This window comes from Eptatretus burgeri, chromosome 7 (genome assembly GCF_056783735.1).
Source record: "Eptatretus burgeri isolate ZD-2024b chromosome 7, Ebu_testis_v1, whole genome shotgun sequence".
Classification (NCBI taxonomy): domain Eukaryota; kingdom Metazoa; phylum Chordata; class Myxini; order Myxiniformes; family Myxinidae; genus Eptatretus; species Eptatretus burgeri.
In genome coordinates, this window is record NC_140967.1 from 63,573,510 (window position 1) to 63,591,078 (window position 17,569).

Here is a 17,569-nt window from a genome sequence, read left to right on the forward strand (position 1 = left end):
GTTGTAAAAAAAATTATTTTGGATACAGGAATAACAAGAAATCCTGATGAATATATGTATAATATTCTATGGGGTGTAAACGATTCAAGTATAGTAAGGGATGAGGAAGGAGTTGAAGAAGAGAGGGAAGAGGAGGAAAAGGAGAAGGAGGAGAGAGAGAAGGAGGAAAGAGAGAATAGAGAGAGGGAGAAGAAAGAGAAGGAGGAAAGAGAGAAGAGAGAGAGGGAGGAAAGAGAGAGAATGAATAAATATCAAAATATGGAAACCAGTGAGATTCAAAAAAGAATAGAGGTATTAAAGAAAATAACTTATCTCACCAGGGAGGAATACAAAGAATTAACAAGTCTATTTGCAATACTTTCAACAAAACTATTAGCATCGTCAAGCTATTCATTTTAATTCAAGTTTTTTCTTAAATAAATGGAGGAGAGAGTGAAGGCATTTCTAAGGATTCTTTATGTTTTAAAAATTAAGATTCAAATGTGCATGTTGGAAACTAAAAAGGTTTTTGCACTCTGCAGAAATTTTTCTCATAAATAAATGAGTTATTGTCTCAAATGTAAAAAGAAAACTAATACTAAAAATATTTCATATATTAAAAGTAAAAATAACAGGGTTATACAAAAAGGTATATGTTCGGTGTGTGGTTCAAAAAAAAATCAATTTATCTCCAAACACAAACTCGGAGGAGATATACAAAAGTTTTTATCAGGAAGTAAATTTACAACTACTGGAATACCAGGGGAATTACATCTTCCAGGGTATTCTTTCTGTGGTCCAGGCACAAACTTGGATAAAAGATTAGATGAGGCAGACAATCCTAAATCCTGGAGTAAACCAATTAATAGAGTTGATGAAGTGTGCATGAGACACGATATTGATTATGGGAATACCACAACGTTGGAAGAAAAGCATGAAGCCGATAGAGAAATGTTGTATAATTTGTCTCTGATACAAAATCCAACCTTGAGAGAAAAAGTTGATAGGTTCATCGTGAAGAAGATGATTAGTGCTAAATTGAAACTTGGACTTGGAAATTCAAAAACTCATAGGCTCTAATGATGCCATTAAGACTGAAGAGCAATTAGCTGATGAATTACATAAACCAATATTCACAAAGTTTCAGAGAAGGAAAGTTTATTCCAAGGAAGTTGATTATATCTGGTCTGCTGATTTGATTGAACTCAATAATGATAAGGGGTACAAGTATGCTTTAACCGTTATTGATTTGAGGAGTAGATATGCGTGGGTTGTTCCTTTAAAAAACAAAACAGGTAATACTCTTATGTTAGCTTTTCAACAGATATTTAATAAAAGTAAGAGAAAACCTAAAAAATTGTGGACTGATGAGGGTAGAGAGTTTTATAACAAGACATTTATGAATTTTCTAAAAAATAACAGTATTACATGATACAGTACCTTTAATGAAGGGAAGGCAGTTGTTGTTGAACGTTTTAATCGTACCTTAAAAGAGAGACTATATAAAAAATTCACACAACTCGGTTCACAACAATGGTCATCTTTTATTCAGGATATTGTGGATAAGTATAATGACACGATTCACACGTCAACGAATATGAAGCCATCAGAAACATTTACAAAATTAAAATATGAAAAAGAGATTAATGTCAGAAAACCTAAGTTCAAACTTGGTGATATCGTAAGAATATATAGGTGGAAATCTCATTTTGAAAAAGGTTTTACTGAACGATGGACGAAAGAACTTTTTTAAATTGTTGATGTAATAGATACAGTTCCTTGGACTTATAAAATATATGATTTGGAAGGGGAAGAGATTTTAGGTTCATTTTATTCACAGGAATTACAAAAGACAAAACTAAGCAGATAATACACCTTTGTGGACACTCGAGGGTCAAGTCCGAGGTGTATAACAGTATATAATGTGTGTCAAGGGGTGGACGTTCTTGCATCTGTGAACCCCAAACACAGAATCCTCAACTGAATAGTCAAGGCTTAACTTTTGTTTGTGTGTGTGTGTGTGTGTGCAATGGGAGCAATAGGTTGGCGCTTCACTCCCTCCTACTATACACCGTTGTGGACACTCGAGGGCCAAGTCCGAGGTGTATAACAGTATATAATGTGTGTCAAGGGGTGGACGTTCTTAGATCTGTGAACCCCAAACACAGAATCCTCAACTGAATAGTCAAGGCTTAACTTTTGTTTGTGTGTGTGTGTGTGTGCAATGGGAGCAATAGGTTGGCGCTTCACTCCCTCCTACTATACACCGTTGTGGACACTCGAGGGCCAAGTCCGAGGTGTATAACAGTATATAATGTGTGTCAAGGGGTGGACGTTCTTAGATCTGTGAACCCCAAACACAGAATCCTCAACTGAATAGTCAAGGCTTAACTTTTGTTTGTTGATGTGTATGTGTGTGTGTCCCAACCCTCACATTCAAAATCTCAACCCCAACCCTCACATTCAAAATCTCAACCCCAACCCTCACATTCAAAATCTCAACCCCAACTCAATCCTCGCCCAACACAATGTCTTTTTCAAAATGAGATTTCCACCTATATATATATATTTTACGTTTTTTTTCTCTTCTTCCAATTCTGTCTTTTAAGGCTTTCAGGTTTGATGACGTAGAAAGGGGGAGTAAGCCTGCACTTTCTTCCCAGAACGAACAATGTATATTTTTTGTTTTTTTTTCTGTTCTTCCAATTCTGTCTTTTAAGGCTTTCAGGTTTGATGACGTAAAAAGGGGGAGTAAGCCTGCACTTTCTTCCCAGAACTTTCTTGATCTTGCTCCCATCAAGCACCATCCGACAAAGAACTACATCGATAGGTTTAGATCCCAAAGAGTGATAGCAACTCCAAAAGTCTCTAAAATATAAATAAATAAAATAATAATAATAATAAATAAATAAATAAATAAATAAAAGCCCCCAAAAAAGTTTCAAGTGTCCAACATAAACCCAACTTTCCAAGTCTTCAAGGTATAACCACATTCCCGTTGAGTTTCCAAGATATGTATCACATTGTGAGTTATCAATCCAGAACCCACATTTCAAGTATTCAAAGTAAAACCAACTTACAAAGTCTCTTAAGGATAACTCATTTACTGATTTTTTCAAAATTTGTGAGTCTCCAAGGTAGGACCCATATTTAGAACCATCTTGGCAGAACCCTTTTCCTGAGTCTCCAAGGTAGTTATTTAAACCATCAAGGCAGAACTCATTTACTGATTTTTTCAAAATTTGTGAGTCTCCAAGGTAGGCCCCATATTTAGAACCATCTTGGCAGAACCCTTTTCCTGAGTCTCCAAGGTAGTTATTTAAACCATCAAGGCAGAACTCATTTACTGATTTTTTCAAAATTTGTGAGTCTCCAAGGTAGGCCCCATATTTAGAACCATCTTGGCAGAACCCTTTTCCTGAGTCTCCAAGGTAGTTATTTAAACCATCAAGGCAGAACTCATTTACTGATTTTTTCAAAATTTGTGAGTCTCCAAGGTAAAACTTGTATTCTGGCTCATCAAGGTATAACTTGTTCAGTGGGTATTGTCTTGATAACTCACAATGAGTACTATTGCTGTAAAACTCTTTTTCAGGATTTTGCTGGTCTCCAAGGTATAACTCTTTGGTTGGGTCATCAAGGACGAACTCGTTCTGTGGGTCTTGATCGCTCATAAGGTCTTCAACCAAGCCAACAATTTCGCCCCAAGTTGTAGCAAAAGCAGTATTTTCATTTCGTATTTCAGACACAATTTCCTGTGAGAGAAAATAATAATGTATTAATTAAGTTATTTAATTATTAAATGAGTATGCTTCAATCAAAGTTTGAAAATAGGAAAATAAAAAATCTTACCTCAATAGATAAGAGGTTTGAATCCAGTTCATCAACTTGAAGGTTTAGTTCCATACAAGACAGAGAGTTCCAAGGAACACCAAAGTCATCCCACTCAAGGTCTTCAACCAAGCCAACAATTTCCCCCAAGTTGTAGCAAAAGCAGTATTTTCTTTTTGTATTTCAGATACAATTTCCTGTGAGAGAAAATAATAATGTATTAATTAAGTTATTTAATTATTAAATGAGTATGCTTCAATCAAAGTTTGAAAATAGGAAAATAAAAAATCTTACCTCAATAGATAAGAGGTTTGAATCCAGTTCATCAACTTGAAGGTTTAGTTCCATAGAAGACAGAGAGTTCGAGACAAGCACACAGAACACCATTGCCAGCAAGAACAAATGTTTAAAATGGAGCCTGGGTTTGAAGCTTTTATAGAGAAAGACTGGTGGGTGTGGTTTCCTTTGGAAATTCCCTGGGCAAGCCTAGGCAAGCCTTCATTGGGAAATTTTTCAAAACCATAACATCCTGTAATTTTCTAGTGATTTCTTTGTGAGTCAGAGATGAACTGGAAATGATGTAAGAGTGGGCGGGGCTTAGCAAAAGTAGGCGGAGCTTAGGAAAAGTGGGCGTGGCTTAGAAAAATACCTTATGAAAAGTGGGCGGAGCTTAGCAAAAGTGGGCGGGGCTTAGGAAAAGTGCGCGTGGCTTAGAAAAAATACCTCATGAAAAGTGGGCGGAGCTTAGCAAAAGTGGGCGGGGCTTAGGAAAAGTGGGCGGGGCTTAGGAAAAGTGGGCGGGGCTTAAAGAAAAGTGGGCGGGGCTTACTGAATACCTTGTGGAAAGTGGGCGGGGCTTAACAAAAGTGGGCGGGGCTTAAAGAAAAGTGGGCGGGGCTTAACAAAAAATAACCTGTGGCTCAGGAGGTGGTCAGATGAGAGCATTAAGAGAAGTTTATCATTTCGTAATGGCACAAATGGGGTATCTTAAAAAATATAAAGATTCAAATGTTTTGTTTGTCAATATTTTAGATGGGGATTATTGTGCAAAGAAAATTAAACTATTGAAGGAATTTGAGAATGAACAAATCTTTATAGGTTCAATGAGTGAGCTGTTCAACCCCCAGGTGTTCAATTCAATGAGGTTCAACCTCCAAGTTAAAAGGGGAGACAAATAAATATACCTTGGGATAAAAAGGGGGTTTATTTTTAGGGAAAAAAATTATGAATCGCTGAAAATCCCCCATTCATTTACATGGGGAAAAGTGAGCCAGAATCAGTATTCTTACCCTACTCAGACACATACTCCCCAGGGATGTACGAAGTTGAGCCACTATTTTTTAATCCTCTCTTTTCCTGATCCTCTATTCAGGAGCCGTGAATTGTGCCAACGTTTTAATGATGCGGGTATAAACAAAGTATGGCACCTATGGCCAAACTCCGGTGTCGGGTGGAAGACTGTGGAGGAAATCTCAACTACAACAGGGATTCGATCCAAGAGAACAATTGGGCTATTAATGAGGAAAGTTGTTCAAAAAAAGCATCACTTCAGACTATTTTGGACTGGGCACTCATGTTCAACCCGATCAGTCCTATTTCCCTAAACTGGTCTTTGACTGTTGTCCCAGAGATCTCCCTCCTGCGAGCACAGGGACAAATGAATTACATGACGCCTCCAGCAAGAGCCTGTAAAAGTTGTTTGAAGATAATTCTTGGTGTTTCACCACGAAACGGATTGACACGTTGGAAGAGGCTACTTCCTGCCCACTGAACCTGTATGGGAATCAATTTATCGTAAACTAATCGCCAAAAGAACGGGAGATCTCCAGTGGCACCTTGCCCACTGGATTATCCCATGTAACACATATGTCAGGAACTTTGCCCCAATATCCGCATGCTGCCCATTTTGTTCTGTAAACAAGGACGTATTTCACTTTTTTATTGACTGTGAAAGACTTCTTCCATGTGTGTGGTCGTATGGCAGCTTAGCTGCCGGGGTAGCTATCATTTCTTGAAGTGCGACTGTGTCGCTGATGCAGTGCCCCTCTACCAGTACACACACTGGAACTGGTACACATTTCGCCGACCTCGGAAGGATGACAGGCTGAGTCAACCCCACCTGGTGTATTAATTCAGCAGCCAACGGGGCTTGAGCTCAGGACCCCAGGACCCTAGGATCCCAAGCCACCACCCTAACCAATGAGCCAACACCAGGCTTACTTCTTCCATTATTTCATTGGTTAAATTTTGTCTCTCTCAAAATGAGTTTCACTTTTAATTTTCGATCGTTTATTTTTGGGTTCAAAAAAGAATGTCACCATGGCAAAAAGTATTACCTGCTGTGTTTTTTTTTTGTAGGTACAGCAAAGCTTGCTATATACTTATCTCGAAAGTAGAAGAAAAATCCTAAACACCTTCAACAATGGAACATAATGTCATTTTTCAGTGCACTTGTTTCTGTAAAGTTAAAACTTGAATTTAAGTTTTCCAAAACCATGGCTGTTCTTGATATTTTTCTGGGAAAATGGTGCTTGAAGGGTGTTTATGAAGTGCGTCAAAATGAATTGGTATTATTTTTTGATATCATTCCTAAATTGTTGTAATCTGTTTGAAATTTGTAGTATTGCTTAATTTTTTTTGTTTGTTTTTCTTGGATTTCAAATGAACATTTTTGATTTTCTTCTGTTTTTCTCCTTGCTTTAATACTCTTTTCTTCTCTGTTTTTTTTTTTGGCATTTTTGATTTGTAAATTGTACATACATACATTTTATGTATGTATGTATGTACATTTATTACATTTTTACTTTTGTCATAAAAGGACCCCAAAAGTCAAAGTCTCTCTCTCTCTCTCTCTCTCTCTCTCTCTCTCTCTCTCTCTCTCTCTCTCTCTCTCTCTCTCTCTCTCTCTCTCTCTCTCTCTCTCTCTCTCTCTACATCTCTACATCTCTACATCTCTACATCTCTACATCTCTACATCTCTACATCTCTACATCTCTACATCTCTACATCTCTACATCTCTACATCTCTATATCTCTACATCTCTACATCTCTACATCTCTACATCTCTACATCTCTACATCTCTACATCTCTACATCTCTACATCTCTACATCTCTACATCTCTACATCTCTACATCTCTACATTTCTCTATATCTCTATATCTCTACATCTCTACATCTCTACATCTCTACATCTCTACATCTCTACATCTCTACATCTCTACATCTCTACATCTCTACATCTCTACATCTCTACATCTCTACATCTCTACATCTCTACATCTCTACATCTCTACATCTCTACATCTCTACATCTCTACATCTCTACATCTCTACATCTCTACATCTCTACATCTCTACATCTCTACATCTCTACATCTCTACATCTCTACATCTCTACATCTCTACATCTCTACATCTCTACATCTCTACATCTCTACATCTCTACATCTCTACATCTCTACATCTCTACATCTCTACATCTCTACATCTCTACATCTCTACATCTCTACATCTCTACATCTCTACATCTCTACATCTCTACATCTCTACATTTCTCTTTCTCTACATCTCTACATTTCTCTTTCTCTACATCTCTACATTTCTCTTTCTCTACATCTCTACATTTCTCTTTCTCTACATCTCTACATTTCTCTTTCTCTACATCTCTACATTTCTCTTTCTCTACATCTCTACATTTCTCTTTCTCTTTCTCTTTCTCTTTCTCTTTCTCCAACTGCATTAATGCTATTCAATCCCCACTCTTCCTTCCAGGGCTTCACCCATTCTCTCTTTTCCTGTTTGTTCATTCTCTCACATATTGCATCCAACTGTTGCTCCACTATCAGTCTGTTGTCTTTTTGCCCTCTTATCACCTTGCTCTTCCTTGAGTCTGTTTACGCATGGATAAATTACAATGTATATCCCTTGAACACTGGCAGGTGAAAATAATATAGGAGTTCTGTATTTGAATGGTTCATTTTAAAGCAATTACTTGAGGTTAACCACGCAAATCAAAATCCATTTTTTTCAAGGACAAGTTAAGTTATTTTATCAGTCTGCACTATTAAAACGACATTATAATTGATAGTCTAATTAATTTACTGGATCCAAACTAAATAAAATTTGCAGGGATTATCTTGGCATTGAGCACATCAATATTGCATTCAAGCGCCAACGTATGTGAGCTGATGATTATGTAAAGAAGTGATGTTAACGGAATGTTGAGATTGCTGGTTTATATTTATATAGAAAGTTACATACCACATAGGCTTCGAGCTTGTTGGAGAATATAAGGAGTTATTGACTTTTCGGAAGGTAAATATAATTACAGGGTGGATAGAATTTTCCAGCAAGGTCAAAATAATTGAATTGGTGGTTGCCCTTGCAAGAGCAAACAAAGTTCAAAAACAACCAGAGTGCTAAAGAGCTGTTTGAGTTCGTAAAACGAATAGTCGTGACGGTAAGATTGCTTTAATGGATTATTGATCGGGTAGGACTGTAACCAGAAATTTATTGAGTTCAAGGGCAGGATAGTACATGCCTGTTTGAGAAATGAAAGATAGAATGTGACCCAGCTCCATTTATTGTTTACATTGTTATTGGGTTTATTTCCAAGGAAGAAGGAATGTCCTTTGAGGTGTATTTCAAAAGAATGTTTGTAGAACTCTGTTTTAACATATGCTCACCCCAGGTATTGCAGTATGGAATTTCACTGTTGTGATGCTATCATAATGTGTTTGTAAAATTATTTATCCCTTAATAATATTTCGCATATTATAGGGAAAGATTGATTAGAAAGAGGAATATTGAACACAGTCATTTGTAGAAACAAGAGTTAAAATTCAAGCAGGGAATCTCTGAAGAATGATAAACATGACTGCAAATTAGACAGGCAACTCATTGTCCTACCAAGGGATGTCGTAATCTAATGAAACTCCCTGCCTGCACAGAATAATGATTGAAGTTTGTGGTTGAATCTCATTATTGAGTCAAACGTCCATTTATGTTCTCCTGACTTCCCAACTCTTCCTCCTAACAACTACCTCTGTTTTCGTATACCATAATGGTTGTGCTCTTTGGAAGAAAAAAAAAATCACAACATTGAAATTTAGAAAGTTCGGTAGGTCGAACAGAGGTGAAGGTGTATATTTAGAATATGGGCTAAATGTATTATGAGGAGTGAAGAGGCAAGAATGGTGCGATAAGAGATTAATATTATTGGTTTGTTCTGCTGGTGCGAAACTCATGGCCATCTTTTGAGTGTTAGTCCATCGACACAGATGCTGCATTTCACCTTTACATGGAAAGCTTGTGGTTGTTCATTATCATACTTCGCATTGGGTCCTCGCAGCCTTGGCATTATTGGAGCGCTGATTATATGTCAGTGGCACAGCCTTGCCACTGCTCATTTTGGCTATTTAAACTACTGTTGCTTGGAGAGGGTCTCTTTCTGTAAGACAAAAAGGGAGTGCTTGATGCGTAGTAATCTCTAGTCAACACCTTGGTGGAGATGGTGCTGCTCTCTTGTCTGTTTGCGAGAGCATGCCATGCTCTGATGAAACTCCCTGCTTCCACAGTACCATTCAGCATGATTATTTCTGAACACTGTAATTATCTGGATATTTGTCCTTTCTCTCGACATAGGGTGAATCCATCTCTCAATCTGGTTGGGATTTACAGTGTTGTATTTGTGTAACAGGTTTTTGTGCCTGCTTCTTAATTATGTTTTCTTCCGGCAGGGGAAGGCTTCAAGTACTCAAACGAAAGACAAACGTATAAGCTTAATAATAAACAATCTTGTCCCACTGTCTCGACTTGCATTTGTCTCAACGTGTGCTGGGTTGTTTTGTCCTGCCTACTTTATTTTGCTGCTCATTGCTGTACCGACTGAACACCAATCATATATTTCCTTATGTTTTTTCTTAAAAGCATGTGCACTTCGAGGAAAGATAACATAGAGGTATGCACACTTGTCTCTGAGTTGTCTTGACTGGGTTTGAAACTCTGCCCAACTATAAATGGTCACCATGGTGTTACGCATGCAGGATGATGCAACATTTTGTTCAGATTCGGGTTAAGGTTATTGTCAGGTCAGGTCAGGCCAGATCAGATCTGTGACTTCCTACAGGTACCATGTAAACCTCCATGAACCTGTTTCATGGTTGGGTTGTTGGCAACTAAACCGTTATCCCCACCAGGTTTTCTGGTGAGGAGGGTGTATGGATATGGACACCCAGTAGCATTAAAAGCAAAACGTGTCAAAGGACAGAGGAGCTCATTGTGAGCCAACTGCCATCCATATCTGTTGCCCAACTGTGTCTACGGACGTCCTCCTGTAGTTGGGTTACTTTGTTAAAGAGATTGGTGGCAGGATTTGCACTCTGGCCACCATAAAACCCTTAATTCTGCAAAACACACAAATGCAAAGAAAACTGAAAACCCACTCTGTATGAGTACCTCTGGTGCAGCTCTCTCCTGATCTGGAAAAACCTAGTAAGTCGAGTGCCCGTGGAGAGCACTTACTCGGTTTTTCCAGATCAGGAGAGAGCTGCCCTTCGCAGGGTGGCTCACCGAATTAAAGGAATGGGGAAATGCCTTTGGGCCCCTATTTTTTGGTGATGGGAGGAAAAGGACGGGGTAATCTTCCTGGGTCGGATTGCGGTGGTGTGTGCCAGGGTGGTGCTGAGGTGTCACGCACCAGACGGCTGTCTTCTTGGGTTAACCTGAGGCGATCCTTTTGAGTGGGTGCCTGGAATATCCTGTTCCTAAGAGAGGATGAACACCTGCCTCTGCTATCATCTGCGCTCCAGAGTTTGAACATCGTTATTGCAGCACTCACTGAGTTTCTGAGAACAGATAGTGGTGGGATCAGGGTGGGGGGTTACAACTACTTCTGCTCTGGATGCTGTGATGGTTACCATGCCCAAGTAGTTGATGGAGCTATGTCCAATAAGCTGACTCCCATGATAATTGAGGTAACTCCTGTCAACGAGCATATTATGAGACTAAGGATTCGTCACTCCTTAGGTGTCATTTCCCTGGTTTCTGTATATGCTCCAACTGAGGTGAGTGATCTCACTATGAAGGAGATATTTTATGCTGCGCTCGAGTCCGTGGTTGATTAATGCCCCAGGCAAGATACTCTTGTAGTCTTAGGGGATTTCAATGCATGAACTAGCACTGGGAGACATGTGTTGGTCTCCATGGGTCTGAAACTGTGAACCAGAATTGTACCAAGTTCCTTGACCTTGCAAGAAGTTGTGGACTTAGGGTTGCTGTTTCATGGTTTCATTGCCCAATGCCTCATCGCTAGACTTGGTATTCCAGCACTGGTGGTGTGACAAAGGAGATTGATCATGTACTCGTCAATGGTCACTTGAGGCTGATTCAGAAATGCAGGGTCTACGAGCGAGCTCAGTTCCTCAATACAGACCACAGGCTTGTTGTAGCAACACTGAAGTTGTAGCTTAAATCCAGGAGAACGGCACATCCCAGCTTAAGCTGGTTGTTGGAAAGCTCATGAATGAGAGGGGAGCTGAGGACTTTGTTTACAGGCTGAATGGGGGTTTGGGGGTGTCTGGGTATTTTGGGGAATCCTGAAGAGTTGTGGAGTGCCTTCAAGACTACCATCCTTGATGTTGCTGGTGGATGTCTTGGAACCCACCATCAGGCAAATAAGAACTTTGTCTCCCAAGCTTTGTCTCCTGGGATTTGTGGCATCCATGCTGAACTTTTCAAGCTGGTGGAAATGCTGCACTCGTATCATTGCATGCAGTTCTGTGCTCTGTTTGTAGAACAGGCATCATTCCAACTGACTGGTTGAGGGGCCTTGTTGTCCCTCTCTGGAAAGGGAAGAGTGATTGCCAGGACCGCAACAACCACCGACGGGTGACGCTGCTTTCAGTGCCGGAAAAAGTCTTTGCTTGGATAATTCTTCAAAGGGTTCACCACCATCTGCTTGAGCCCCAGCCTGTAGAGCAGTCAGGCTTTATACCAAAGAGGTCAACGATTGACCGTATCCTTGCTCTTTGCGTCCACACCAAATGCAGATGAGAGTTTTAGCAGGGGCTGCTTGCAGCCGATGTTGATCTCCACAAAACATTCAGTTCAGTGAATTATGATGCCCTTGAGAGGATTCTCGGTCTTCGTAGGGTGCCATCAAAACGGATTAATCGGATGTCTGAATTATACTCTGGTGCTGTGAGTGCTCCGAGATGTGGTAATACCATCTCTGAATTATTTCCAGTTACTGGTGTTCAGCAGGGGTGTGTACTGGCCCCCACACTTTTCAGCATTTGTATGGACTGGATTCCAGAGAGGATGTCAGAGAGATCAAGCTGCGGTGCATCATTTGGGAATTTCAAGATCTCTGACCTTGATTTTGCAGATGATGCAGTCATCTTTGCGGAGACACTGGAGATCCTTCTGGGGGCCCTCAAAGTGATGATTGAGGAGTCGGAGCCGCTGGGATTACATGTTTCCTGGGTCAAAACTAAGATCTGGGCTTTCATTGACATCATAGATGCTGCGATCTTGTCTCTTCCTGTTTGTGGTGAGGATTTTGATGTTACGGAGAGATTCACTTCCCTTGGTAGTAGTATTCATGTCCCCGCATGTTGTGAGCCAGAGGTTGACAGACATCTGTGTCGGGCCAGGGGAGTCATGGATTCACTGGATCATGGGCTGTGGCACTGTCTGTACCTATACAGGAGGACGAAAGTCTGAGGCTTCAACTGCTTGTTGCTTCCAGTCTTGCGCTGCGGATGTGAGACATGGACTCTGACCAGGGATGAGACAAAGACTTAACTCCTTCGGTACCAGCTCTCTTCGGGGAATCCTTGGCTATTGCTGGTCAGACTTTGTGTCCAATAGTCAGTTGCTGAGAGAGACTCAAATGAGATTTGTTACCTGTATAGTCAATAAGCATCAGCATGGACATGCGGCTCATTTTTCTGACGCTGATCCTGCTCACCAAATTTTCTCAGCAAGAGAGACACCAAATGATCACCTACAAATTATATATTTGCTACATTTATTTTTTTTCCTTGTCAAGTCATGTTGTGCAATTTTTTTTGTTTTTCATACATTTGTCTGGCATTCTTTTTCGTGGTCAGACACAGTATTATTATTCACACCATGCTTTTTTTTGTTCATTCCAGATCCACAATTCTTACAGGAAGTTGCACCTAAGAGTAAAGAGTCTGACAATTTGGTGCAGAAATTGTGCTCTTGCCCCTAAGGTGTCTAATCTGGCTTTGATTCCCGAGTCTCGACCCAACTATAAACTGTCAGATAGGTGTTTCACAGGTAGGGTCATGTTAAGTCATGTGTCCCATCTGTTAGCATTAGTTGGTGGATATTAAAGATCCCACCATGTCTTTTGCAAAGAGTAGGGAACTTATTGCCTGCACTCCAAACAAATTCCTTATTCCTGATTTGAATCTCTCTCTAACCTGCACTTGGCAAGCACAGTGAGTTGTCAACACACATCTAAACATGAGGGAACCCTTAGTCCTGCAAGGGACTGCAAATAGGCAGCCATGATGTTGTATAATAATCACATAATTAAAGATGCATCGTAACAAATTAATATTATTCAAGCAATAATTATTCCCCATTTTGTTAACATAGATTTGTCAAGTTATTTATTGGGTAGTTGATAAACCATCAGTGTAGTTTAAGACAATAAATGGATGAATTAAATTATCTTGTTTTCATCATCAAATCCCAGTGAGAGGTCACAGATTTGCAGCACAATTAAAGCAATTTCAAAAGCTTGGAGACAGTCAGATTGATGGGGTTACAAAAATCACAATAATATATCGTAAAATTGTGAGGAGATAACATGAGATATTGTTCAATAGTCCACTTTGAAGTCTTGGAGGAAACAGTTTGACTGAAACAATGGGAAAGTAATGACGCCTGATATTACAGAATGAAACTTGGTGGTGTGATGGTTAGAGCATCCTCTTTGAGTGTGTGAGGTTGATGGTTCAAAACCCCGCCGAGTCATAACAAAGACTAAAAATGGTATGTGCTGCTTCCTTGCTTGATGCTCAGCATATAAAAGGATAAAAGCATGGACAATCCCTGTAGGTTGGCATCCATGGGGAGGAGGAAATTCCTCCTTTGAAATGCTCCGTGAAGTGGAGTGAGAAAGGCGGTGCCATTGTTGTGATGTCACTGGTACCCAGACTGCCCCCGTGAAGTTACAGTATTCCCCCAAACTCAGTGGCTCTTTTTCTCATCTCACAGCCCTGGTGTGTGTGTGTGTGTGTGTGTGTGTGTGTGTGTGTGTGTGTGTGTGTGTGTGTGTGTGTGTGTGTGTGTGTGTGTGTGTGTGTGTGTGTGTGTGTGTGTGTGTGTGTGTGCGCGCGCGCGCACGCTCCACTATGAGCCTTAGAACCTGTAAGAAAAAAAAATTGGGTGAAACAGCCTTTTTGAAGTTTTTGTTTATTAATTTCCTTGTACACAATGTCGAAGCTCGTGGAGGAGCTCGACATGCAATGGATCAGGACATAATGGAACAAAAAGAACAATAGAAAGAAAGAGAGAGGGGCGATGCACCAACAGCAGAGTTGAGGGAGAAAATAGAGGGAGACTTGGAGAAATAAGGGACATGGAGAACAAAGAATGGAACTTGGAGAAATAAGGACATGGAGAACAAAGAATGAAACTTGGAGAAATAAGGGCCATGGAGAATAAAGAATGAAACTTGGAGAAATAAGGGACATGGAGAATAAAGAATGAAACTTGGAGAAATAAGGGACATGGAGAATAAAGAATGAAACTTGGAGAAATAAGGGACATGGAGAATAAAGAATGAAAGTTGGAGAAGTAAGGGTCATGGAGAATAAAGAATGAAACTTGGAGAACAAAGAATGAAACTTGGAGAAATAAGGGACATGGAGAACAAAGAATGAAACTTGGAGAACAAAGAATGAAACTTGGAGAACAAAGAATGAAACTTGGAGAAATAAGGGACATGGAGAACAAAGAATGGAACTTGGAGAAATAAGGGACATGGAGAACAAAGAATGAAACTTGGTGAAATAAGGGACATGGAGAATAAAGAATGAAACTTGGAGAAATAAGGGACATGGAGAACAAAGAATGAAACTTGGAGAAATAAGGGACATGGAGAACAAAGAATGAAACTTGGAGAAATAAGGGACATGGAGAATAAAGAATGAAACTTGGAGAAATAAGGGACATGGAGAATAAAGAATGAAACTTGGAGAACAAAGAATGAAACTTGGAGAACAAAGAATGAAACTTGGAGAACAAAGAATGAAACTTGGAGAAATAAGGGACATGGAGAACAAAGAATGAAACTTGGAGAAATAAGGGACATGGAGAACAAAGAATGAAACTTGGAGAAATAAGGGAGATGGAGAACAAAGAATGAAACTTGGGGAAATAAGGGACATGGAGAACAAAGAATGAAACTTGAAGAAATAAGGGACATGGAGAATAAAGAATGAAACTTGGAGAAATAAGGGACATGGAGAACAAAGAATGAAACTTGGAGAAATAAGGGACATGGAGAATAAAGAATGAAACTTGGAGAAATAAGGGACATGGAGAACAAAGAATGAAACTTTGAGAAATAAGGGACATGGAGAACAAAGAATGAAACTTGGAGAAATAACAGAGAAGGGAAGGACATGGGGAGGTGAATAAGATGGTTAATGCCATAAACTCTCATTGACAGAAGTGGAAGGAAAACCTGGAAACCAGGAAAGTGGTGAGCTTAGGGAGGGTTAATGAGGGTAGGAAAGATCATAGTTGTGGATGGGGAATGATCTGAGATGGTGGTGAACAGCTGTCTTGAAGCCCTGAAGGAAAAAACGATATTGAAGGGACTGGGAAAGTTAGCTGCAAATATTGCGAAAAAAAGACAAAAGACGAAAGAATGAGTGGGGGTAAGCCGCAAGTCTGGATTTTGGGAATTTCACTGGAACCGGGTTATTTGCAGACCGCGTGTACCTGGCAGAAACCGGTAAATGGTGGAGCGTGTAAGCCCAGGAAGGATGCAGTAGAATACGGATAGATCCACCAACCTATTTCGACTCAGCTTCATCACGGGAGATTCCTGTAATCTTGAAGGCCGTGGTTTCCATGGTGTCAAGTTGAGCGAGTTATGAGGCAGAGGAGCAAACCCCATAGGGGAGAGCAGTACTCCAAGCTTGAGATGAAACTTTGTAAGCACAAAAGGCAGGCTTGCTGATGGATAGAGGTGCCCACCTGCATTGTGAGAAGAATGGAAAGAACATAGCAGGTGGCACAAAACCAGATGATTATGTGGAAGAACATACCTCACTCATCTTACCTGCAACAGGGTCTACAGCCCACTCTTCTTATATAACAGGCTAATATTGTCTTTTGCAAGTCTGGCTTGTCTTCCATTTTTCAAATATGTCAGTGTGACTTCACTACTTAACTTGCCTTGTAATCATTACAACAGTTGCTGTGATGTTCTAATGCTGTTATCTATAGTTTGTATGTAAAAATGTAATAGAAGCTTGTGTGGAAAAAGGTTTATCAGTTTATAACAATGTCTCCATTGAATTGGCATCCTTCAGTTTAGCTTATGGAACTTACTTGCAATGTACTATTGTCTTTCTGCTGACAGATAACTGTGTACTTTGGCAAACGGGACTTTGTGGATCATCTAGATTACATGGAGCCAATGGGTGAGTTGAAATATCTAATATCCTGTGATTTCCTGCACATTTGACTCAACCCTCAAAACATTTGATTTATCTCCGCTCTAAACCTCTCACAAGGGTATTCGGTTTGTTTTACCAGACAATTATGGGTGAATAAATGTGGCTGTATTTTTTTTTTGGTCTCAGCTTCACATTGGGGTTTGGTTTAGCAAGTGCAAAGCTCTTTTTTCTTCCTTTAAACAAATAACCACAAGCTTGGACTTTCGGTAAGTATATGCTGGTGATATGATCTGAATACTGCGTCATTGTTTGTTCATCATAACCTTGCAGTTTAGCCAAGGCCACGTGTTGGCATTTGTAGTCAAAGAAAATGTTTATTCATTCGTCACACCATTGTTTATGTCCACCTACAAAAGTAAAATTTTTGTTTTTTCAAAGCTGGCTAAAAACAAGGAAGTTCATTAAATTTTCCATTGGTAACAATACACTCCAACATAATAAACCTCGACAGATTTTTCCTTGTCTTTGGGCCTCGGTACATGCCTTCTAACAGCATGGATGTCTGATTTAGTTAAGCTCATACTGTTGGCCCATGTCCTGCTGATGTAGTGCAAGCATTTCATTTTGGAAGGTTACTTTTATCATGAATGTGTGTTGAATTCTCTGTCTGCAAAATGTTTCTTGCCTTCCTATTAACTCTGAACCACTCACATTATAGTCATTCATTCCAGCCTGCACAATTAGAAAGTGCATTGTTTTTTATATTAAAGAAGTACATCATGCATGTGTGTAATATATATATATATATATATATATATATATATATATATATATATATATATATATATATATATATATATATATATATATATACTGTACCAGTCAAAAGTTTGGCCACACTGACTCATTCAAGGGTTTTTCTTTATTTTTACTATTTTCTACATTCTACAATAATGGTGACGACATCATCATAACTATGAAATAACACATGTGGAATTATATAGAAAACAAAAAAGTGTTAAACAAATCAAAATAGATTTTATATTTTACATTCTTCAAGATAACAACCCTTTGCCTTGATGACA

The 17,569-nt window shown here is 39.4% G+C and overlaps 1 protein-coding gene and 1 long non-coding RNA gene across 9 annotated transcripts in view; one reads left to right on the forward strand and one right to left on the reverse strand.

Moving 5' to 3' along the window:
- The window catches only part of LOC147023412 (beta-arrestin-1-like), a 214,246-nt gene that overhangs the window by 138,170 nt on the left and 58,507 nt on the right, over positions 1 to 17,569 (forward strand). For all 8 annotated transcript variants that reach the window (XM_085888800.1, XM_085888801.1, XM_085888802.1 and 5 more), the window contains one exon: positions 16,448 to 16,508. In XM_085888800.1, coding sequence (XP_085744926.1) covers positions 16,448 to 16,508 — 61 coding nt within the window. The remainder of the gene's footprint in view (positions 1 to 16,447; positions 16,509 to 17,569) is intronic.
- On the reverse strand, positions 1,793 to 4,650 carry LOC147023413 (uncharacterized). Its single transcript, XR_015060168.1, has 2 exons — positions 3,832 to 4,650; positions 1,793 to 3,734 (listed from the first exon to the last, which is right to left on the reverse strand). It is a non-coding gene; the product is annotated as an uncharacterized LOC147023413 (long non-coding RNA).